The sequence below is a fragment of the Echiichthys vipera genome, assembly GCF_963691815.1.
Source record: "Echiichthys vipera genome assembly, chromosome: 9".
Lineage (NCBI taxonomy): Eukaryota > Metazoa > Chordata > Actinopteri > Perciformes > Trachinidae > Echiichthys > Echiichthys vipera.
Window position 1 is genome coordinate 10,750,835 of NC_139834.1, and position 25,029 is coordinate 10,775,863.

The 25,029-nt window shown below is 40.8% G+C and overlaps 2 protein-coding genes across 12 annotated transcripts in view; one reads left to right on the top strand and one right to left on the bottom strand.

Annotated features, from left to right (window-relative positions):
• Positions 1–2,532: 2,532 nt before the first annotated feature.
• On the bottom strand, positions 2,533–5,241 carry taf11 (TAF11 RNA polymerase II, TATA box binding protein (TBP)-associated factor). The gene is made up of 6 exons (XM_083920623.1): positions 5,037–5,241; positions 3,680–3,891; positions 3,440–3,570; positions 3,253–3,340; positions 3,068–3,164; positions 2,533–2,935 (listed from the first exon to the last, which is right to left on the bottom strand). The coding sequence occupies exons 2-6, from the start codon at positions 3,848–3,850 to the stop codon at positions 2,805–2,807; spliced, it is 618 nt and encodes a 205-aa protein (XP_083776749.1). The 5' UTR covers positions 3,851–3,891; positions 5,037–5,241; the 3' UTR covers positions 2,533–2,804.
• A 1,358-nt stretch (positions 5,242–6,599) lies between these two features.
• Positions 6,600–25,029, top strand: part of LOC310951866 (ankyrin repeat and SAM domain-containing protein 1A) — a 65,925-nt gene continuing 47,495 nt past the window's right edge. For 9 of the 11 annotated variants that reach the window (XM_083920324.1, XM_083920316.1, XM_083920319.1 and 6 more), the window contains exons 1-4: positions 6,600–7,108; positions 17,047–17,127; positions 17,337–17,493; positions 18,283–18,345. In XM_083920324.1, coding sequence (XP_083776450.1) covers positions 6,927–7,108; positions 17,047–17,127; positions 17,337–17,493; positions 18,283–18,345 — 483 coding nt within the window. In that variant the 5' untranslated portion in view covers positions 6,600–6,926. The remainder of the gene's footprint in view (positions 7,109–17,046; positions 17,128–17,336; positions 17,494–18,282; positions 18,346–25,029) is intronic. The other 2 variants (XM_083920317.1, XM_083920318.1) reach the window with 1 other exon arrangement.

A 25,029-nucleotide genomic window follows, 5' to 3' on the forward strand; every position in this document is an offset into this window, starting at 1 on the left:
CAACTTAATGTCAAGCATGCTTTGTGAACAGTGCTTATTTAAACGTAGCACATTTACAGATAAACTTGTCATAAAGCTAAATAGACTTAGTAATGTAGATTCATTCCGTTAGGCGTGTGTTTCTTTTCATTTAAAGTATTATGACAATATTATCAGCTGTTACTTGTTGAAAATGTGTTGTGAAAGGTAGGGAAAACAATAATGCACTTTTTTTTTTTTTTAAGGAAGCAGATCACTGCTTTCACCGAGAGACAGATGCGTCTCAATTTCCACCTCGGTTGCTTTATCACCAGGGTGGAATGGTTACACACTCTTCAAGTTCTCACTGTTCTCAAAAAAGCAGGTTGAATTATTCCCCAGTGTTATTTGTCTCGGAGTTGTGAAATGATGAAGATGTTTCCTTTGTACTGTGAAACAATGTGCTCTGTGGTTGAATGTCCACTCAAGAGGACACGCCTTTCGATATGTTCCTCGGCTGTGGAGAGCAGGGTGCGCGGTAGCTTCAGTATTGTAATTGGGTTAGTGTTTTCACTCTGGTTTAAAAAGGTTTGGGGTTATACCAGCTACTAGGGTTATAATACTTGATCTTCTTAACACTTGTATTGTAGCTCACTTGGAAACAACTCAGTCTACTTGTGGTATTACCTCTGTGCACATTTGTCATGTATAGTACAGTTAGCATTGTAGTCATGAACGTATGCGTGTGTATTTATTTAGATTTGTCAATGTTTTTTTGTTTTGTTAGTTCCTTTACAGTGTTTTGAAGCCATATCAATCGAAGAAATTGACATTTAAAAAAGCTGTGGTACTGGTATGCATGCACAGTGTTCATGTTAATGACCAAATTGAGTACAAAAACTGAGATTTTTCGGTGTGTTATCCTTTTTCTATGCATAAATCTATTATATGCATGGTTTCCAACAATGATGGATTTGTTCATCAAAAAGACTGTTTAAAATTCATTGTATGAATGGAAAAAAACCTGTCAGCTACATTTTATGTACAAATGCCCTATTGTTAAGTCAGTGGTTTAGCATTTTGCCCAAGAAGGTACAGTTATTATCCATTTTAATGGTTGCATAGCTGTTAATGCCACCTCTCTACATTCATCATTGTCCGTCGGTGCTTGGGAGACCCCTGGTGGATTAACTTGGCAGACTATTCCCCATTCAAAATATTGTCTTTTTCCTTCAACTTTGATTGCATTGTAAGCTTTGAATGACAGATTTGCATCCTTAAAGAGGAATGTAAATATTTAAGCAATAGGAAGACAGCTTTGATTTAACCAAAAACATGGGAAGAAATGGTAACACTGCACATTTTTGATGCGGAATTCTTCAATTTTCAAATGACTAATGTCAAAGAAAAGTGATTTACCTGGCTATCAGGTCTTTATGTTTTCCCCTCAACTGCATGTGTACTCAACAGATCCTAGCTATCAGTGTAATAAAATAGAGATACTGCCTTTTAACCTCAGTATAACTTATAGTTGTGATCTTCTCAGCTTTTGATGTTTATGTTTTTGCATGGCCTTAGCAGACAAAGATACAGTGGTACGAAATTAAACTTCCCATGCTGGAAGCAACATGTAGCAGTAAAGTTCATCCAGTTTCCCCTCTCCTCTGTCCGGCCTCAATGTTAAGTAGCATCCTTTCTGTTGACAAACTGGTGCTCTGAGGTCCATCTGCTCATAACCTGTGCTCAGAACCATGCAAAGAGAAGAGCGACAGAGACTGAAGAGAGACTCACTTCGACATGTGTTCTCTTTTCATACGAATGACTTGGCAAAATGTTGCCACTGAAAGCAGATGCATGTACCGAGGCGATGTTGCATAGTTTCTGCCTTGTGAATTACTTGCACTTGTGTGATAAATTCACTGGAAATTGCACTTGTTTTGATGTAAATCAGTATTTTTTGTCAGTTGTGTAGTTACATTGAATTTTGTATCGTCTTTATCACTTCATTGAGACTAATATACAATTGGTTCTGTGAACCAAAGCTAGTATGTGGAAAACATTTTAAAAGTGAAAGAATAAATGATTAATTGCTGAACACATTTAAGTTGTGCCTTTTAGGTTTTAATAGAAAATGCATGTCTCTGTGCAACAACTTTCAATTGCAGCCTGGTTTTTTTGTTGTCATAAAATATAATACAGAAACTTGTAAGTTAAAGTCTCACTACAGTTATTTTAGTAGGGAGGATACCTATGTTCCCCCACTTTGTGTGTGACCTTTTTTTAAAAAAGGGTCCGCTGTTCCCTGCTTGTCACAGAAAGGGTCCTATGTTACGCAGTCTGTTATTTTTTCCACAATCAGTGCCGAATTCCCTGGCAAATAGGCCTATGTAGACCTAATTTTTTTTATGTAGACCCTGGGGAACATAGGGATGACCCCACTTTAGTAGTGTGAAAGTTGGACTTTAACCTCAATGAAGTCTGCATGTTTCCAAATACAACTCGGAACATAGTTCTTTATTTTAGTGAGAAAATAAATAACTTGAACCGAATGATGAGTCAAATTTTGCAGTCAACTTCTCACACTACAGATTTTAATGAATGAAAAAGCATCCAAACATGTTAAAAATGTCAATCATGAATCAAAGCGAATACCCAATGTGTGCTTGTATGCCTATAAAAAAAAGAAACAAAGTGTGAATTTTTGTAATTCAAACCCTTGAAACATGAAGGCATCACACAATTTTCCAACCGAAAAAAAAAGTCCTCTAAAAAAATTGAGGCACAACGACAAACATTAGTATAAAACATGCTGTATTTACAACCATAATACATTAATATAATGTGCCTCAGTTAAAGATAATTTGCTTGAACTTGGTGTTGGGAATCTGATCTCGGCTCTTCAACCTCCTCACTGCTTCCCTCATATGTTTGGGCTGAAGCGGTGGTGTATCGCCCCACTTCTCACAAACGTCCAATGCTGTGAGGACAAAGACAAACTATTTAATTTCATAAAAGTAACATTTTAACTGCAGAGAGAAGTACAAATAAAAATGCATTTATTTATGTGTTCCAGTTCATTTTAACTCTGCTTTGTAAGTCTGCCACTCACCTTCCTCAACAATTTCCCCAGCAAAAACCTTGGAAATACCAGACATGGCAATCACCACATTCTGGGACACTGATGATCCGGTTATGGACTGGATCAGCTAGAAAATGAAAAAAAAAAGAAAAGACATCAAGCCAATAAAGTAGTTTCAGTCAAATATTAAAATGGGTAAATAAATAAATGCTTACCCTCTTAATTGCTGCCTTAGGGAAGGCAGAACGTCTGTACATCTCATAGCGATTCAGCTGCTCTTCAGAAAAAGACGACACCAAAACCCTGCAAGACAAGAACAACAAGAGGATGATAGTGTTGTTTACTGGGATGAGACAAAATTGTTTTATTATCAGGATTGTCTGTTAGAAATCCTAGTCTTACTGCATCTTTTGTATTTCATCCTCATCAACTTTTTGGCGTTTCTCCTTTTTCTTCTCTGGTTCCACCTTCAGTCTTTTGGAAGAAGGTTGGCCAGACGTTCCTTCTTCCTCATCTTCCGCAGCTGCCATTTCCTTCAAAATGGAAGACATTTGCTTAGAACCACTAAGATAACTTGACTATGATCCACTTGTGTCTTATTTGAGCCCCACTGTTAAAGAAATTGAGCTGCAGAGAACTCACAGATTTAACCTCCTGTTTGGACTGATCTTGCGAGGATGACTCTTTGTCTTCATCTGTGGGTTTTGCGATGGCTGGTACATCTTCTGTTTTCTCTGATTTAGGATGCTCCTCATTTGCAGAAGGTGTTCTCTCAGGTGTAGCCTCGGGTTTGATCCGTGCAGGGTCGGCCATAATCAGTCAGTCCTTCTAACGCTGACTGGCAGCTTCAGATTCTGTAATATTCATTGGGGGGTTAAGTAGTAAGCAGTGGTGATAAGTGACTAAGTGCATTTACTCAAGGCCTGTGCTTAAGTACAGCTTTGAGGTACTTGTACTGTATTTCTGTAATTCCATTTTATGCTACTTTATACTTGAAATAACATGTTATAGAATAAGCGACAGGACAGTATACACTCACCGGCCACTTTATTAGGTGCACCTGGTGCCTAGTGTCAAGTGTCAGTGTGGTCTTCTGCTGCTGTTCCCTATCTGCTAGAAAGTAGGTGGTGGTGTGTGTTCACAGATGCTCTCCTGCATTCCTCTGTTGGAACCAGTGGATATTTGAGTTCCTGTTGCCTTTCGATCAGCTCCAACCAGTCTGGCCATTCTCCTCTAACTAAAACAAGGCATTTGCTCCCACAGAATTGCCGCTCACTGGATCTTTTCTCTTTCTCGGACCATTCTCTGTAAACCCTGGAGATGGTTGTGCGTGAAAATCCCAGTAGATCAGCAGTTTGTGAAATACTCAGACCAGCCCGTCTTGCACCAACAACCACGCCACATTCAAAACCACTTCGATCACATTTCTTCCCCGTTCTGTTGCTCGCTTTGAACTGCAGCACACCCTCTTCACCATGTCTACCTGCCTAAATACATGTGGTTGCTGCCATGGGATTGGCTGATTAGATTTGCATTAACAAGCAGTTGGACAGGTGCACCGGTGAGTGTATAAAGTAAATAAACCCTACCTTTATCAACTGCAACATTAAAGTGATATTTAAATAAATATAACAAAAATTACAATCTGATAATATAGTTTTCTGAAATGAGCCATTCTGCATAATGAGTACTTTTACTTCTTGTACTTAAGAAACATTTTGAATGCTGGAATTTTACTCGTTACAGAGTATTTCTACAGTGTGATATTATGACTTTAATTGAAGTAAAAACTTCTCTTCTTCCACCATTGGTAGTTAGGTGCCAGTGTGGCTAACGCTAGGTATGTATCATGTTAGCTTTTCAAGTCTACAATAAGCTTTTGCAGCACGACAAACCATGTTTACCACACACAATATTACGCAGCTGCAAATGATTTGAGCCACGTTTGTGTTGCTGATCACATTTAGATAAAAAATTGGATGGAATAGCATGCACCTACCTTCTCTGCAGCTAGGCGTCAACAAACAGCAGCAACAGCCACGCTAACGGTGGAGGTATGCTAACGTTAGCTTAGTAACTGACGCTAGTAATTAACAATGAGACGAGCACATGAAGGGGATATTATCGCACTTACGGTTAATTCAATGTAACAAACTCATTAGTGTGACAGCAACTCGATGGCGCTAGAATGCTAGTTTTCTCGGCTTGTTGATAGCATTAGCACCGGGTTTCCGTTTCCGGTTTTGAACAAACTTTATCTTTTTTGTTTTGTTTCACAACTTTATTTGCAAATTTAAGTAAGAAACATTACTTAAATACACAATAAGAAAAAAAAGGATTAGAAAATAAAACAATAACCGATAATTAAATAATCACAAAAAGTAAGTCTATAAAATCACATTTACTTAAAAAAAATATTGCAGTATAAATTATTTTCTTATTATAATAATAATTATTATTATTATTAATAATAATAATTTGGATAATCAAAATAATTCCGAAATTCAATTTTGAAGGGATTAAGCGAGATTTTTAAAATGTGAAATGTTTCCTTGTAGAATTAATCGGTTGAGAACGAACTTTATCGACACCATGTAAGCACTAAACGAGACGTTTGTTTTGCTTTAACTAGCTGGGGAACAACGTGCTAATTTACAATTAAACTCTTAATCGACAAGTTCCAAACCATGTTACAGCCGACATACAGTTGAATCACAGTTTTAGACAAAGATCCCTACAGTTTAGGGATAATTAACCCACTGTATCTTTATATGCTGACATCTGATCACGATATGAAACGCTCCTGTTCACACCTATTGTTCACACCCATAAGGTATTTCTTTCTGGCAAAACTGACATGAATGCAAACACTATTTCCTGGTTACTGTTGATAGCCTCACCCAGTTGACAGTTGACTGTATATTTTGGAGTAAATTAAAGTCTCTAATTCAGTTTCTAATTTATGCCAACAACGTACAACACAGATGATGGACCAATAACAGTAAATAGTCATTTGTACATTTACGCACATTTGAGATTCAAAGTGTACCTCTACTCTCAACTTTAATTTCACGATTTACTAAAGGGACCCTACCAATTTTATTTTATTTTATATATGTGTTTTATTCTCTTTTTCCGTCTTCCTTTTTGTCTTTGGTTATTAACTCTGATTATTATTATTATTATTATTATTATTATTATTATTATTATTATCTATAATAATAATCTGACCTATCTGTGTGCTGTCAATGTTGCTTATGTCACCATTGTATTATAATGTTATATATTTTGAGTATACTATCTGCCTGTATTAATACAATAAAAACAATAATAACTGTAAATAATTAAAGGGATATATTGAGACATTTGTTTTGGACTGTAGACGTGACTGACACTAGAACAGATGTTTCAAGCACTGGATGGTATAATCCTTCTAATTGAGCTCGGGCGCCATCTTGCATATACCCATCCACCTCATTAGGCGGTTAGGGCGGGGGAGCTCGGGGGTTGTGTGTGTGTGTGTGTGTGCGCGCGCGCGCGTCTGGAGCGTTTCGGATTGGAGATGCAGAAAGAAAGGGCAGTTTCGAGGAAGTGACGGACGAGGCTCCGGGGACTGGTCATAGGAAGTTTGCTCGGTGGTGGTACCGTGCCGCTGAACTGAAACTTTTCCCCCCCTTGAGCACCAGCAGGCACCGTGGATCGAGACCGGACGGATCCAGCGGGCGGACGGAGGCTTTTTTGTTTCCTCCCCACATGAGCAGTGCTGAGGAATAACTTGAGAAAAACGGGGGGGATCGCAGAGGAATTTCACTCCCGCAACACAAGCCCCCCTTTCCCCTTCTCTCTCCCCCCCCGCGCCTCCTCTTGATTTTTTTTTCTGGGATCCGCGATGGGGAAGGAGCAGGAACTTCTTGAAGCGGCGCGCACGGGAAACCTGGCCGCGGTGGAGAAGCTATTATCCGGGAGGCGACAGTCCGCTGGCACCGGCGGCGGGTCGTCTTTCGGGACCGGTGGAAGCGGCAACATCGGCGGGCACGGCGCCTCCTCTCATCCGCTCTCCAGTCTGCTCAGGTACAGGCTCGGGGAATAGGGAAGGAGAGGTGGATATAACTGAATAGGAGACAACCCGCAGTGTTTTCCTTGTCAATTTTGTCTGATAATTTAGCTACTGATATAGTGAAATATTTAAAATAATCTTGGCTAGTTACAGTGTAATGCTCATTTTTTTGCGTTGCCAAACAAACAACCTAAAACCCAATGCAGCACAGAAGCAGTGGCATGCTTCTTTGTTAGCACCCAGCTCTGTGTCTGTACTGTAATGTGCATTTAAACGGCCTGGTTGGTATTGTGATGCAACTAAACTACAGAAATCCGCAACAAAACCGCCCGTGGTCTCTTTAAAAAACTAATACACATGGATTATTAATGACTTGCATACAGTCTAGACCTGAACACCCACTGGTGGAGGTGGTGTAGAAAAGGCACTTGTCAGAACCAAACTTATTTCTAAGCAGCATTATATTTACTGTATTTTTACTGCAAATCTTTTTCAAGAGCTCAATATTTGTAAGCCCCTTCTCTTTTCCTCAACTACTTGAGCTGCATATAAATGCGATCCACATGTAAATTAAGCTTGGCAGATTTCAATTCTATCTGTCAGTGGTTACAAGGGGGAAGTTCCTTGGTGAGGTAGACATTTGATGTGGTTCTTCACATCCTTATAAGACCTACCATGCAAGCTTGGAAAGGTTTAGCTGCTCTGTCGAGGTTTTTGCTTGTCACCCTTGCTTCTTGCTTCTCCTGCCTCCCTTTATTAGTTGTGAGTTCTGATTCAGAGATAAGACGGCAAACTATTCTATATGCAGTACCTGTCACCCTTGCCTACATGCCACCTGTGCACATACTGTGTCTGTTGATAGATCTGTCTGGAGTGGTGGCCTACTGAACTGGACACATTTGCCTAAAATGGAAGATATCGGTTAATGCTTTTTGCCCGAGTCCCTGTTTTTAATAAGATTGCATCAAATTTCTCACAGTATTATGAAGAGGCAGCTTGGCTGGGCCTACTTCTCATGTGCCACCCTTTTAACTATGTGCAGATGAGGGCTGCCGGGTAGTATTAAATAATAGGATTAAATATAATTGATCTGACAAGTTCTGAGTTTCATTTTGCTCTGCAGTTGTTATCTGTAGTGTAGGCTAACCACAACATGATTGTTGGATTTCCCTGGGCTGAAGCAGTTTTTTCTGAAAATGATGTAGTTCCATCCATAGTTGAGACAGCCATTATTATATACAGTACAATATAAAGACCCACAACATCTTAATGTTGTTGAGAAGAGCCTACTCTCTAAAGCGACATGTCTGCTTATAGATAACATGGCACATATCTTGCAGACGTGTGCAGATTAATCTTGTGGCCAGGCTAAGTGCAACATGCAAAAAGCCTACAGGTGGCTTCTCTGTCTGCACCCCGATTTAAATACTGAGTACATGCAGGTGAACATCTGTCGATCAAAATATGACACTGCTCCTCTGGGTGCCAGCCTTTATTCAAGGGACAAGTGTTACGGCAAAGTTGGAGGTGATGCATCGTTGTGATACTTCGTGCAGACTGCACAATATACTCAAGGTAATTACATTAAACCCTTCTAATCGGAAATCCAATTCAGGCATATCATGCAGTCAAGGCTGGCTCCATTTCCCCCTTCACAGATCTGCGGGCGGACTGTAGAGCCCATTGTGTCATCTGTTCTGACTTGAGCAATCAATGTTTGGCAATGGTAGCTCTGGGAAATTATTGGCTAGACTTTGTAGGAAATGAATTAACTACTGGTGTACAGACTTAAAAAGTGGACAACCCAGCTCATAGAACATCTAGAATATAACGAGTTTCAAGATTAGTGACCACAGGACAGCCTGGGGGATTGTTGCTATTGTGTATGACATTTGATTTAGTTTGCGTAATGAAAATGTCAATACGTTTAAGGACATCACAGTGAATTATTACAGTGGTATGGGCTGTGGGTTGGTGGGCGTGTTTCCTCTCTCCCTTTACCAGAATCACTTTGTATGTTATTCATCATCCATTGTTGGAAAGTGTATGCCTCTAATCCTGTCAGAGGAGATTTGATCTGTAGGATCTGTCTTTAGCAAATTGTAGCCTGTGTTGGTTGTAATGTCAACATGTAGAAAGGGATGTGTGTGTTACGCCACTGCACTCCACTCTATTACAAGCATTTTCCTTCAATTTCTATAATGAAACATCTTTGGAATTTAGTTGATCTGTACAGTCTTGTTATTAGACGTATTGCGTCTTGTGCTGTTATGGCAAGATATTAGCCCTTATGCACACAATAAAGTCGATAACACCTACCCGTTTATTAAATTGATTAACACACAGGCTATATGCAGATGAATAATCTAACCTCATGATCAGATTCATCCCTATTCTTTGAAGGTGTGTTTGCTTATGTTCCCACTAGATTTTTGCCGTTCTTGCTCTGGAATGGGGTGCATGTCAGGACCTGCGTTGTTTTTGTAACAAGGCAGTTGTACTGCTCTGCTCTGAGGAATGTCAGCTTTCCCAGGAGGCTGCATCCCAGCGGTTGCTATGGGATAGACGCTGACCCTGACATGTTTAACACCACCGCCGCCCAAAACATTTGTTCCGTGGTGCTCCATTATCACCAAAACGAGCTGGGCGGAGCTTCCTTCAGCTGAAAGGTTACGGTGTAATCTTCATAGTGCCACTGTGCAGTGAACGTTGATGCAAAAGTAAACTTGATGAGTTGAGACTGTTAGTTGGAATTACTGTATTTAGGCCATATTGGTGTCTTTATTAGATCCCTTTTTAGGGAACGCATTTGCTTTGTTTTCCTCTGTACACTAATTTTTCTAAAGCTCCATGACCCGTTTTGATCTCGGAGGTCTACAGGAAGAGCTCTTCACTTGCACTTCCTGGACAAGGTTGTCCAAACACAGGCAGCTGCTGCGGTCAGACCGGAGGTAAGACTAGTCCCTGGCAGAGAAAGTTCCTGCCCACTGAGGGGAAATTAACAGAGGAATGCATGGAGTCCTGGACAGAAGCTCTGAGAGCTTAGCCAGATGAGGGCTCGTCTCCCAGCTTCACAGCCACGTCCTTTGTCCCACTGACAAAGCGTAGAATGATGGCTTTTCATATTCATATCAGTCCCTATAGACCATTCTGCGGCTTTTCTGTACTTTTTTAGTTTTACAAAGAAAATTGAGCTGTCATTTGGATAGAGTTGGACCACCTATTTAGAGTGTCCTACTCATTAGTCTTGTAGGCTAATACAAGTGGGACTTCTGTGATATTGGGTGATAAAAATCCGCTTCAGTTATTCACAAAGGCCTCTTGAATTGTATTTGTGTGTGATTCCTTCTTTTTAAAAGAATGCTAGCGAGGAAAGCTATCAGTGTGATGACTTGGTTTGCATTTTGAGGCTTTGGCACAACTCCAGATCATTCCATCCGATTTCATCCACAATTTCTGTGTCATCCCAAGCAGACCCAAGCTTTCAGACTGGTGTCATCTGAGAAAATATCTGCCACATAAAAACTAGTACATATTGTCTTTTGACAAAAGTCCATGGAGCTTCTCTGTTATTATTATCTTTGTGCATGTAGAATCCACTGAGTGTGAAGGTGCATTGTAGGACTGGGGATGGTGTGTCTGCAGATGACAGGCTCACAGCGGGAATCTGACACCCTCAGCTGGGTTTCATAGCAGCTATCAAAGCTAATGCAAAGTGTCTCACTGCCTGTTGTTGTGTGCAGACAGACAATGTTAAAGAGGCAGTTTCTATCACTTTCACAGTACTGGCTAGAGCCTCGGATCATACCTGGGTATCTAAAAGCCAGGCATGTGTGGCAGTCACATTTCATCAACTGTTGACCTCTGAACTGAAAGAAACTGTAGCTGGCTCAACCCAGGAGGGAGCAGTGGTAGCTGGGAAATCTAACACCACCATGTTAGCATTCCAGGAGCATTTGAGTTCGGGATGCTCTGCTCTGTGCGTTATGTTTATGGCCTATGTTTGTGTAGTCTGAGAAAGCAGGCAGAAAGGCACTTAGTGGCAATGATGAATTCCACATATGTGTGGGTGTGTGGGGTGCAACTCCTGCAGTATGTAGACATCTTGACTTTAACCAAATGACGATAGGATAAAAATAGCTTTTAACAAAGTGGGTCAGGGGTTTCTTGATTAGTTTGTAGAGGAAAAGTTTACTCAGGGTCGTCTGAAATATAAAATACAGTATATCTTGTTAGGAAGGAGGCAATGATGGTAAAAAATATTTTAATGGTATTTCTCACAATATTACAAAGTGCTCAACAATCAGGACATTTGTGTTTCTTAGTTCTCTTTTTATTGATAGTATATCTCTTTCTGTGCTTCCTGTGTTAAAAGAAACAGAGAGTTACAGCACAGCAACACAGAGACATGTTTACTGCGTCTTATGTGTGTTTGTTAACTCTATTTGACCCCACTTACTGAAAACTATAATAACAAATGGAAAAATAGAAAAGATAAGGCAGCTGAGGTAGTGTTACATTTGTGTTTGGTGTATAAACCCATTTACAGGAAAAGGCACCAAACTGACCAGAGACGTCAGGCCCACCCTCTCGACCTGTGCCGTCCTAATGTGTGTTAGCTGTCTGTTAGCAGCCCCCGACCCAGACATTTTCATCAGTCTGGCCTGCTGGCTGGCATCTTCCCTTCTCTCCCACTCTGCTGCTCTCAGCAGCCTTCTTGCCCACCTGCTGGGCCCATGCCAACCTCCACCCCACCTCCAGACTTCAAAAATGCTGTACTTGGAGCCAGAGTAATGGCACTGCCATCAATGTGTTCACACAGGAAACAAATTATCCAGGATCCCCTCTTCTTAGATATTTGTATAAAAGAAACAAAAGTATTCAGGACTTGATAGCCTCTGCATTACTTAGTAATGGCAACAGGCTGTAATCACACCTTTCATACACATCATGATTAAGGTGTGACAAAGATCAGTCCTATGATCAGAAAAACGTACTAACAATCATTAAAATGGTTAACATAGACTTTGCTGATCTGTTTTGTGAACAAACTGAGCAGAATTTGACAAATCTTCAACCAGCCAGATCAGACGGAAATTGTGTGCTATTTCCAGTAGTGGGTTGTCAGCATATCTGAAAATAACAGCCCATCCACCGGGCAAGATTTGAGTTGAAACTTCACATCAGCTTGCTTTTTAAAGCAAAGGCTCAGGGGATGCTGGTGTGAAACCATCTGTGTAGTTGTGCAGTGGCGTCTGCTGTGAAGTCGGTGTGGGAAATGCCAACTTGTTAGGAAGCATGCTGTGACTGAAGGCCTTTTCCTTCTTTGCTCATCCCATCTAATTCTCCCCCATCTCTTTTCTTCTTTACTCATCCCACCTTTTCAGCCTGCTACCAGTGATTGTCATGCCCTTCATTTTGATTCTGCCGGGGCCCATTGGACTGGTCTGATCATAGTCTGTGGGCATACACAGTTTATTCACACCATACAAAACAGTTGTTCTATGAAATGCTCACTGTGGTGTGTTTATGAGCCGTGAAGCCTCAGTCAGGCTTTGTTAAAGCTGTGTACTACAATCAAAGTGACAGAAATTTGCTACCATGTCGCTGTCTTCATTACAATACTTTCCTCTCACAGCAGCTAGTTGACACCACAGCCCAACCCCATCTACACACAGGTGGGAGCATGCATTCATGCTCTCACAGAATCAACTTTTGGATAATCATGCAAATGGTGATCAGACAAAATACATTGGAGTGTAACATTATATTTCATGTGTATTTTCTCAATTTGGCTTGGTGCACCAGTTTGAAATCCACCGCAATGATAGGCCTCACATCCTAGTAAGTTACTGAAAGGATTTTAAAAAATGTTTTTTATCTGTAGACACAGACAGACAATCACTTGTTGGACCTGGTATATTAGCAGCCTGGCCAAATGCTAACACCATGGGGAATACGGTGTTATTGCAGTCTAACTTGTAATACTGCTTCAGAACAACCTCCATGATCAGTGTGCACTACTTTGTTAGACACGGTTTGATCATGTCAAGGAACATGTTGTCTTGACAGAGATTTGAGTATGAGGAGAAGATGCTCAGGTTGGCAGGTTGGCAGTTTGACGGCGAGGCATCTGGTTTCACCACCCAACAGCCGTATGCATAATTAAGCCCAATTTGCCCGACGGTGGCTGACATGCGCCAGTCACTGCTGGGCTCTGTGCCCCAGGCTAGACTAATCCCCAGTGTGGTCACACTGCTAATAGGCTGGAGGGCAAATCTGTTTATTTGACACCAGGTTCACACTCACCTGGGTTCTTATTTGCTTAAACCTGAGACTGAATTTGGCCTCATCTATTCCCCAGGGCTCCATAAGTAAACATGTAATCATATATAACGATGTTTGGTTCCACTGAAAATATTGTAGGATACTGGTTAAATAGAAAGGTTTACTTTAAATACCCTTTTACTTGATGCTTGCCAGATATTAGTTAATATGGATCACATTATCAATACAAACTTGATTTAATCTGACTGACAGATACGTTCAAACATCAAGACTGAAAACCAAACTCCAGTCCAGTGTCATCTGTTTGTGTGTATAATCACTGAGCTCCATGACATTTTGACTTCAGAGTAAAAACACAGTGGAGATTTATGTGTAAGCCAACTTATTTTGAAAATGACTGTCTTTTTAAAATGCCTTCAGTATGTGTGACTAACATCAGCAGACTAATGCAGAGAATACATAAAAGAGGGGAAATGTTATTATCCTTCCTCCTCTCGTACTGACGAGGCTTTGTACAACGCAGAATTACAGCCCCCCAGAATCTTTTTCAAACTCCAGCTTCATCCCGCTGATATTCCCTCAGGGAAATTAAGGATTAGCTCAGCCTTTCAAACAGGAATTCCTCAGTCGGTTCGCATGAATGTGCCCCCTCCCAATCCAAATCAACTCTGTTTTGCCCATTGCCCTGCTATGGGCCTAAGCCCCGTCCCTCAGTTAGGCTGGTTGTGAGCCGTAGTAAGAGGATGAAGTGGATTGTCGAGCACCACTCTGACTCATGCCCTTGAATGCCATGCTGCCAAAATGCTCTGAGGACGTAACACTTGGACTGCACTTAAAACTGCCACTACAGGCAGCTCTGCTTATAGCAAGTTTAAATACCATGACATTGAAAAATTGTAATGAGAGTAGACATCTTCGTTCCCTCTGCATGCAGATGATTTTGATAGCGTTAGTTAACCCTCATGACCCAGATTAGAGCTGCATCATAGAAACGGAAACCAGAAAGTGACATCATGCTGTGGTTTGTGATCCATGTTGGGTTTTCTTTTGTCATGTGGCTGAGGTGACACAATGTTTGTGTTTCTGAGTGGCATTTTGGGACTTCTGGCAATGACACATCAGTCATGACTGCTGAGGAGGACATCAGAAATGTTAGCCTTTATTCTAGATTTTCTGTTAAATTGGTGACTCTGAATGTCAAAGGGAAATCTTGCAATATGTCTTCTGATACATCTGACTCAATTTAGTTTTATCTTACACTGATATTTTAAACTAAGTAAATGTGAATATTCAACAGTCAATATTTTTCATATAGTCTATAGAAGCGACACTTGAACAACCATTTAAGCCCTCCCAGCTAATGCTCGCTACACAAAGGATGGGTTGGAAATGTTGCATTCTTTGCAGACGCTTGCTATAAAACAAAAAGACTATATCGAATTAAGTTGCTGTGAGCTGTAAATTCACCACTTCTAAGAAGAAGGCAGAAGATCACATTATTTCAGAACTTGACCAAGTCCAGGACCGCAGCGTCTGCCTGAACCGCAGAGCAGTGTGAAAGTCAGGAGCAGATACTACTACTTGACATTTCAGTCCGCAGACCAGCTGCAGACTCAGGCACACTGACAAAACAAAACAAAAAAGAACAAGTGCTCAACTTGAAGAATCTCAGTCAACTTAGGAGTATCCGACTGATTATTTGAACCTTCTACATTCAGGGGGAAGGCCTTAAGTTTCACATAAAACACAAGATAGGCTGACTTTCATGTCTTTAAAGCAGATGATCATACGTTAATTATGTTCCCAAATCCACTGCATGCCTTCTTGCATTACTCTGACAGTCATTACTGCCCCATGCCCGAATTTGTTAAATTCTCCACTCCAGTCGTACTTGCTGCTCTGTTCATGTTTATGTTAATTTGTTTATGGGCTTTTTGCTGTAAGCCGTTACATAACTCTTTTTCTAGGACAGCGACTAGAGGTCTGTTTCTGTCTCAGTTTTTCTTTTTGATATGTTAAGCGGCTGTGCACAAGGCAGTGTTGCACTACTCCTAACTATAAATTTGGCTACTGGTGCGGGAGGCATGGAGAGGAAGTGTGTATGTGTGATGCCTTAAGAGCAGACATAATCGTTGCTCACACATTCCCCCTTCTAACAGAAATCTATCAATCCCCAGCATTTCCTCCCACCACATTTTCCCACTCTAGTATTTCCTCCTAAAACGCCCTGCTGCCTCGTGTCTTCATGGCTGCCTGACCTGCTGAGATGAGACCCAAAAGGCCTGCTGTAAGAAAAAAATGGCTTGCGTTATGACTGGTAGAGTGGTGCATCCCTGTGTGTCTGTGCCCGGGCTCATTGTTCTGCAGGCTATAGAGCCCTCCAAGACACTTATTTAATGAGACGGCTGTGACTGTGTAATTGCAGGCTGCTCTTAGAGCTATTATGGGAGATGTATTTTAGGGGGGCAAAACAGACATTATTGCAACAAAAACGAACCGATGGTGTAAAAAGCAAAGTCACACAGTAGTACTGAAGCCGAGGAGGCTGAACATTTTGCTGCCGCACCTTTCAAAATGTGTCTGTGAGCGTGCTCAGCTCTCGGCTTTATAAACTGCCTGCACTGCTGTTCTTTTTCCTTGTAGAGTTCTCTCCAAAGACTGTTTTCGTAGAAATACATAGAATTTATGAAGATACCCTAATATCATATCAGTAGTTTGCTTTTGTTTCGAGACACTTTCTGTAATACATCAAAAGCTAAGTAAATATTGAAAAACTTCTCCTCACTTTTTTCATTTTCTCCCCCATTCATGATTTATTGTCTGCGAGGCCCACTGGTTTTGCTCCCATTCTCTTTCTGTTTGCCAAATGACTCTGGTCTCAGATATTTGGTTCACTAGTGCTGGGATTTCCGTATCGCATGATTTATTTAGAATGTGTTGAGGTCTTTCAGAGAGCCTCACATCCCAGTCCTGGCACTCTGTCTTACAAAACATCCTTTAGCCTCTTAAATTACTCCCTCCATCTCTCCCTTTACAGCCCCCCTTCTATCATCGTTCTCCATCCTCCTCACCACAGCCCTCTTTGCAAATTAAAAGAAACAAACCAATCTGAGCTGACAGCTGAGTTCAGCTCCAGTGAATGAGAGTGCCGTGCTAATGCTGGGCTACTTTACACTTTTAAACCTCTTCAGTGCTTTAGGCTCCGTCCCGATTCTTTGTTTGTTGTTGCTTATGCTGCATAACAAAAGCCCATTCTACTTAGCGAATTGGCCTGAAATCATCAGGCATGAAGTTGCATGAAGTTACTATAAATTTGACATAATTGGCTCATCTTAGCTGCTGCTCTATGGTGATAGTATATCTTTAATTCCTGGTCTTCTGTTTTGGTGTTGCAGCTGGCTTGTGCTTCTTCATTCCTGCCCTCACACATGTTTTTCTAGAGAGAGAGAGGGAGAGTTCATTAATGTACGCCCCCACCTGTGTGTAGGCGGGGTTGGGCTGTGATGTCAACTAGCTGCTGTGAGAGACCGAGGCCCTGAGATAGTGATCACAACAGAATCAGTCACACCCACAGTTAGAGACTTTACAGAGGGATAGGCCAGTGTTTGTTTGGTGTGTGCGTGTATTGTTATGGAAGCCTAACAATCCTTTCTATTCTTAACAGTATCTGGAGAGGCCCCAATGTGAATTGTGTGGACAGCACTGGATACTCCCCTCTCCACCACGCCGCCCTAAATGGACACAGGTAGATCAGTGATAAATAACTCTGGGAATTGGGAGACATGCGTGTTGGAGCCAGTTTCAGCTACTCTACGCTCTGCATTAAATGAGGTCTTACCCTTAGACAGTTGTCCCACTGGGAAAATAAAGCTATTGATTGGCTGTTTGCTGTGTCTGTGTGTATTCATTAGTGTGGTTCATACTCTTGGCCCCTGTGTCTTCCTTCATCCGCAGTGAGGTGGTGGAGGCGCTGCTACGAAACGAGGCCTTGACCAACATCGCTGACAACAAGGGCTGCTACCCTCTCCATCTGGCTGCATGGAAGGGAGATGAACATATCGTCAAACTGCTCATTCACCAAGGACCTTCACACCCCAAAATCAACGAGCAGGTCTGACGCTGCATGTGGTCTTCTGTATTTCTCTGTGTGTGTGTGTGGCCTCACCTATAAGGTTCCACTTTAGTTTTTTTTCGACTACATTTACCATGTTGAAAATGTCATGAAGGATGTGAGTGCTGAATTGGATTTTTCTCAGTCAGTCTCGTTTCACAGTTACAGTTGTAGGAAGTTTTTTTTTTTCCACTTGGTAAGGAGGTAATTTTTAGCCCCATGGACATATTTCTAATTCTAGTTCAGCATGGCATGCTCTATACTGTATTTGTTAAAAAAGATTGTGACCAGAGTGCACGGACCTCAGTGCAGAAGTCTGACTTCTACTGTGATGCTGCGATACCTGAAGTGCTTTGACGCCATGCTAGTGTGAGAAGTGCTTGTTTGCCGCTAACCATTTAAACTGTTTTCTTTTTCTTTTTTTTGGTTGCTTACTGCACAGACAGCCTACAAACCGACTCCATCTCTGGCCTGTCCTGTCTGGGATGAGGAGAAATGACCCATTATGAGCTCCATATAATGTACCCTTAACCATAAAATGTTATCAAATAAGCCTTAAGTACTTCAGTAATACTACAAAAAGTAGCTGGAAAAGTACATTTGTCTCATTTTGTGTCATTTCTCCCTGCCTGTTCATGACACCTGATTGTTCATTAACTCATATCTGATTTATTTTTCTCCTTTTTATCTAGTTTGACTCATTTGTGATCGTGATTCATTCATTCATTCATTCATTCATTGCTTGTCTGAACCAAAACCATTGGCCTATCTTCTCTTCCTCCCCCCCAGAGCTCTGTAGACCATAAAGAGTTCAAACGCTGTGGGCCCTTTGACCCATATATTAATGCCAAGGTGTGTACACAGTGCTGCCGATACAACATTTCCTTTTGAAGTGCTTCTTTGCTTTACTGCTGTGTTGTCTTGCTGTGCTTTGGTTTGGTTTGTTGCTGCTGCTTGCGGGGCAAATCTGCTGCAGAGATATGGGGAGGCTTTAAATTTCACCGACTATCGGTAGATCCTTTTCCTCTGGCTTTCTACTCATGCTCGCTTGTGATCTCCAACTTAACTGAGATGTTGTGTTTAACATACCTTGCATTAGTACATGCCCGCCGCAACAAAAGACTATCTATTTTCTACATGTTACAATACTCTGCCAGCCTTTCGATCAGGGACAAGAAGGCTTTTGTAAAAATGTCCTTGAAAGTCAAGTAAATGTCCTCTTAGGGCCACTGCCGGTGATTTGTGGATCTGGATGTTCATTTATTTTCTTGACGTGTTAGAAATTCTGCTTTTGTAATGAAAACTATGCAGACTGAAGCAGTAAAGCTGTTGGCACCACAAAGCCAGCAGTAGGAGAAATATTGACTGATAGCAAACCACACTATCAATTAAAGTTACAACGACCATTATGGTATTAAAAAAATCAACAATGGGAAGTTTACAAATGGAGTTGCTTACAGGAAGTCCTCTGTAACACTTGCTGCTGGAATTATGGATTGTGTATTGCTATAAATGAAGTGCTGAATTGATGAATTGTGTAGTGCTGCAACTAATGTTTATTTTCACTATCATTATTCTTTTCCATGAATCCTACTGACTCGATGGTCCCCTGACGTTTCCCGTAGCACCACCTTGATGTTGATGTTTGCGGTTTTGAGTGAAATGTCTAAATAATGCATTGTCATAACATTTGGTTAGGGCTGGGTGACAACAATATGAAATGTCTATTGCGTATATTTTTTTATATGGTTTCTGCTACAATGTTGCGTTACAGCAATATTTACGCCATTTGGACGATGCCTTACGTTCTGATCTTGCACATTATCTTATCTATTCACGACTTTTTATTCATCAAGTAGTTACAGTATTACACATGAGTATACAAAAGTAGGCTTTAGCATGTGGTTATTTCATATCGGATATTTATTGAATTACCAGTAAACACGCTATATCATGATATCTATAGTTATGGGGATATGAAATGATGGAATAACAGAGGGATAGGAGATATATTGTGGCCACATCGACAACATTTGGTACACACGTTCATGTCTCTCTCTTAGGATAAATGGAAATAACTTTCATCAACAATTTAACACCATCATCAGGTCAATTTTTCTTTTAATTAGTCCAACACTTGGGCTTATGAACAAACACCAGCAAAATCAATTAAAGTCTCATCAGCCTCAGCTGTACTTTGCGTTTAGTTAGTTATCAGGTATTAGAATGCTAATATACTAAACTAAGATGAACACAGTAAGCATAACTGAAGTTCTGTCATAACTGTATTGGTAAATATTAGGATGTTAGCATTGTCCTACTATTGACCTATACGCCTCTATAAGTACAGCATCACAGAATTGGTAGCAAGAAAAAAATAATTTTACTTATTACCCAATGAGTTTCCATTGGGTAATTAGTTAAATTATTTTTTGTTATTGAAATCAATTAATTCTCTGCTAATTTATGAACCCATTACTCATTTTAATACTACTGTATTATTCCAAAGATCAATTAAAATAACCGCTTAAAGACGAAAACTAATAAAAAAGTAGCTCCAAGAAGGGGCGCCTGGTAGAGCATGAGCATCTCGACCGCTGTTTCTCTCCCCCCTTTTCTGTCAAGCCTCAGCTGTACTTCCAAATAAAAAGGCAAAAAAATCCCCCAAATAATGTAGATACCTCCAAGAAGAGTCATACCGAGGGGGCAAAATGTCTTAGGAAAGAAGCTGAATTCTTTATCCTGTTTCAGAATCAGGTACTCATTAAGCTACTCACCAAAAAAAAAAAGTATGATCCACTGGGAAAAGAGCAGGATTGACCCAACTTTGACTCTTCATTATGTGTCTTAGCTGGAGTACAAAGAGTATTTCATCGGGTGTCCTTAGAAATTCCACTTTGAGCACTATCCTCATTGCATTCAGCAACCCAGGGAAGCCCAATCACAGCATGTCTCAATGAGTAAGATGGCTGTCCAGCACACACCACAGAGCTGACAGTGTCTCTGACAGTGTCACCCTCACAGTTGGAGCAGTGAGCGGTGCGAACATGCTGGTGGCTCCATGATTGCATTTTCAGCTGGCAGGCCTATAGATAAAGCTGCACACTATTTTGAACATTGTCGCATTTTCCCTGGACTAATCTTCTTAGCGTTTGGATGGGAAGGCTGGCTGTCTTTAATGCTGCAGTGTGAATTTTCCTGCAGTGGTTTTCTTACTATATTTTTTCATTTAGTTTATTTGATGGTTTTAACATTGAGTCCTGTGGTCTGCTGAGGTTATAGATGATGTCTTAATGTAAACACTTTCAGGATAGTTTGGGGGGGCACTACCTGGTCACAAGCCTGAATTATTTAAGCCTTCTTATGAATAAATCAGAAAGATGGATGCAGTGTGGATTCTCTGGTCATGGTTGATGGCATCATGTGACTGAGTGGGCGGGTGCATCCTGGCTCCCCTCTCATCACACTCCAGCACCAGAGAGCCATCTCATGAGGAGGATGGGAGGATTTCAGTGTACGAGTCTCTTTGCATCAGCATCAAAGAAAGATTTCCATGCCATGCTTGTCTGTGTGTGTAAATGGGTGGGTTTGCCCCTCCTCCTCCTCTTCTCCCCACCTCCCAGCTTGTGCTTGGGAGCTTGCGTTGCTCAGGAGAGCAAGAGGTGGGACGTTGTCATAGTAACAGTGTCACAGTACAGTGGTGGTGATTGACCCAGTGGAGACATGTGGTGTTTGTACAGACGTGTTTGGTGATGAGGCTGAAAGTGGGGGGCACTGAACGAAGTCAGACTGGACTTTGTCCAATTTTCTGTCATCCTGGTTCAGGAAGCCAGCCAGACCAATGTGTATTCATTATGCCTCCTTCGTACTGATAGTTTCCTGGGTGGGTTGGCTGCTTGGATGTTTCAAACGCCTTGGTAGATGAGAGCTAAGCACTAACCACAGGACCTGACCTGGACTGACCCCACCATCAGAATATAAGGGTTATGCTTCAGTATATACTGTTGTACAAATGTACTAAAAAGAAAATTGTAGACACAAGCTGAAATGATTAATTTATTAACAGATAAGTTGAAAAATAGAACATTTATTTGTAACCATTTTGATAGTCGATATGGCTCACAGGCTGCAACTGATGGTCATTTTCATCATGGCTTAATCTGGCAATTCATTTTTAGATAAATTGATTGTTCTATAAAATGACACATGGTGGAAAACGGCCATCATGATTTAGCCCAAGGTGATCATTTAATCTCAATAACCTTAAGAAAAAACTAATTACCATATCAGACAAAATAAAGCCGCAAGGATCTAGAGCCAGAGAATATTTGTTGCTTGGAAAAACGACTTAAACAATAAATCAATTATCAAAATAGTTGCAGATTAATTTCCTGTTGTCCAACTAATTGATTAATAAATAGAATTCATAGGCTGAAGTGAATATGAATATGCGTGATGTGTAGCATTACATATTGACATACCGCTGCCATTTGGCTGCTAGTTTTTATTTAAAGACGATGAATTGAAAAAAAAAAAATCTCTATAGTCATCAATAAAAAAAATTAATAAAAATAACCATGAGTTGCACCTCTACTTGACTCTCTCAAATATTATTCTTTTAGTTGTGAAGAATAATCTCATCTGGGGAATGATATTATTAGGATTAGCTAACTGGTATCATCATCTAATTATTTTATCTAACACTGCGGCAGATGATAACATTTACATTTTTTTTTGAGAAAGGTAAAATAAGAAAACTGAATTATTTAATGGAAATTGTATAGGAACTCCGTAGAGACCATTTTAATGAATGTCTTTATTGACCTCTTTTTGTTAATTACCATACATTCTGTTTATTACTCCATAATAAGATGAACTGTAGCCCCTAGTCTGCCCAGACTCATATCACGCTACCTTTCACCCTCGCTTCATCTTCCTATATAGGTCACATGTCTAATACAATATATGTTCAGATGACTTCCTCTGAACCAGCCTCAGATGTTAGGGCGTGCTGCGATTCATGTGAACTCCACCATGCGTTGTAAGTTACCCTGAAAAATGGAATGTTCAGGAGATGCCACATAAATGGCATTTAATAAGAATAAAGACAAAATCTTGTGGACATTGTGGCATGTGTTTCTGTCTGGCTTTGTTCGCGGTATGACAGAGAGCTAACGTAGCAAAAAGTTTCTGATGGCAGCAGCAGAAGTCATTTCTGCGGACTTGGTTACTTCATTATCAGTGATGCAGACTTTCCCCTCCTTCCTCTTGGCACAACGCAGTCAGCCAGCGAGCTCATTTATCCCGTCTGTCTGTCACTTCAGTGTCCAGCGCTTCCATCGACAACACTATCACCATCACCCCGTCCCTGTACCTTCTGCTCGCTGCTACAGGACTAGCTCTTGTCTGTGTCGTGCCAAGAAATGATCCATCGTCACACGTTGAAGTTTGCAAATTCTCAAGTATGAGTGTTTATTTGGCAGTTGGAGCCAAGTGTTGCTGGAGGAGGAGAGTTTCAGTTGGAGAGATGATATCTCAGATCTTAAAGGCCTTTAGGTTTGTAATGTTTGTAAAGCCTCATTTAATCAAGTGGAATATGAAGGGGAAAACCACGCTTTCCTGTTAAGCGGAAAAAGTCCACTGTACAGAGAATAACAATCTATGGCAGGAAGCCATTTAGACATTTATCTCATTAGGTCTGTTACCTCTGGAATGCGCGACAGTGCCCAAATAAATATCCATTATTATAAAGTTACTTTTACAGTTTTGTTGCTGTGCGGTTAATAAAGAGAACACTTTGGGAATTAATATGAGTATTTACTGGGGTCTTGACAAGTGGCTGCAACTATTATTATATCAAGGCCTTCTTGGTTTTAAGGGGTGTTATTATTGAAAACATTTACAGTCTGGCTGTTGCAAATTAAATTGTCAAGATAATAACTTTAAAAAAACAAATACAGTCAGAGAACTATATTAAAAGTTCCTAAAAATAAAAGGGAAACGTATCTTTGATGCAATAGTCAGGGGAATTAATCTGCTCCAAATTCATCCAAATCGCCTGTTTTACAGAAACGTCCTGCACTTATTGTGTTCACTATTTTGGTTAAATGTAAACTAAACTACTTTAACCTCCCCCCCATTTTGCATTTATAGACATTGTCTAAACATTTAATACAAAACTACAATGGAGCAGATATAGGTTTGAATTAACGTATGCATGCATCAGGATGTCAGATAGTGCCGGTGGATGTGGGCATGCAACAAACATGGGGAGCCCTTTGGCACACGGGCTGCAACAGCTGCTCGGCCCCCCCCCCCCTCCTCCTCCATCACCAACTCCCACTACTACTACGGCTACCAAGGGCCAGGGTGACGTAACCGCTGCCTCACTCTGGTGCCAGCCTGCACATCACGTGACAGAGGTCGCTAGTCAAACCGTGTTACCATCTCCCAGCCTCAGGTTGTGAGAATCATAACATCCTCTGTTCTCTCCGTCACCATGCGCCTCTTCCCCCGCCCTCTCGAAATATTCTGCAGCAAGAAACACAATGGAATATAATCTCCAGATGTTCCTGGTTAGGGCAGCGTTTATCAATCAGCAGCAGACACCAGCGATCTTAATCTCTGCTTGTTCGACATGCACTGAGGTCTAAATCAGGATGAGGTTTGGTGCAGTCTGTAGCACCACAGTAAAGGCAGGATTTTCATAAAAACATGTAGCGTCCAGAAAGTCTTGGCTGCGCCATATGAATTGTTATCTCTTTCCCAGCGCGGCTGCTAGTCATTGGTGACATTTTGTGTAATAGCTTTCAGAGCTATTACACAAAGCGCATGATTGTTCATGTGGCCTGTGGAAGTACAGTGAAGATACGGCTGATCCTGTTCTTTTATAGAGTGAGATTTCATGCTGCAACTCATTGAGTCCTTCTTATGTAAGGAATGAAAGTGTTGTACTGAAAACCCAAATTCATTTAGTATATAAATGTTTCAAGATTAGGACGTTTTTTTCTTTGCTGCAGGGCTGTCGGTAAAATTAGTTTCAAACCAGGCTTCCCATTTGTAGTTCCCCCTATATCGTATTTATTCTTTTTAATCACTTTAATGACAGAAGGTTATGTATTATCAAACAATGCAACTCCAAGAGATGACTTTTAAGTTGTTGAAGATCAAGTTGCGGCTTCTATATCCAAGTGGACTCATCTGTGTCCAGCAGCACATACATAAAGTATATTGCAAAGGACAGTTTCAACAGGAAAGTTAAAATTTTGTCACATTTTCAAAACTAGGCTGCAAGCTATAGCCTACAACTGAACATAGACTAAACACAGACAATGCAGACAACGGCAGTGTTAAATACATGTTTTAAGTTCAGCAATTTTGTCTAATGTGTTATTATTAACTAATCATTAAAAACAAACATGATATCAGCATTGTACTGTATATCAGCTATCGGCCGCCCTGCTCTCTGAATATCGGCATCAGTCATAGAAAAACCCATATCGGTCACTAAAGTGTAGCATTAGCTTACATCAGAGG

Bases quoted from the DNA above. Each gene is read 5' to 3' on its own strand.
- taf11 (XM_083920623.1), bottom strand. From the start codon at position 3,850: ATGGCCGACCCTGCACGGATCAAACCCGAGGCTACACCTGAGAGAACA. The intron at 3,341-3,439 runs GTAAGACTAGGA...CTTGTCTTGCAG, and splicing joins GATGAAATACAAAAGATGCA to GGTTTTGGTGTCGTCTTTTT. The intron at 2,936-3,067 runs GTGAGTGGCAGA...TTGTCCTCACAG, and splicing joins TGGGGAAATTGTTGAGGAAG to CATTGGACGTTTGTGAGAAG.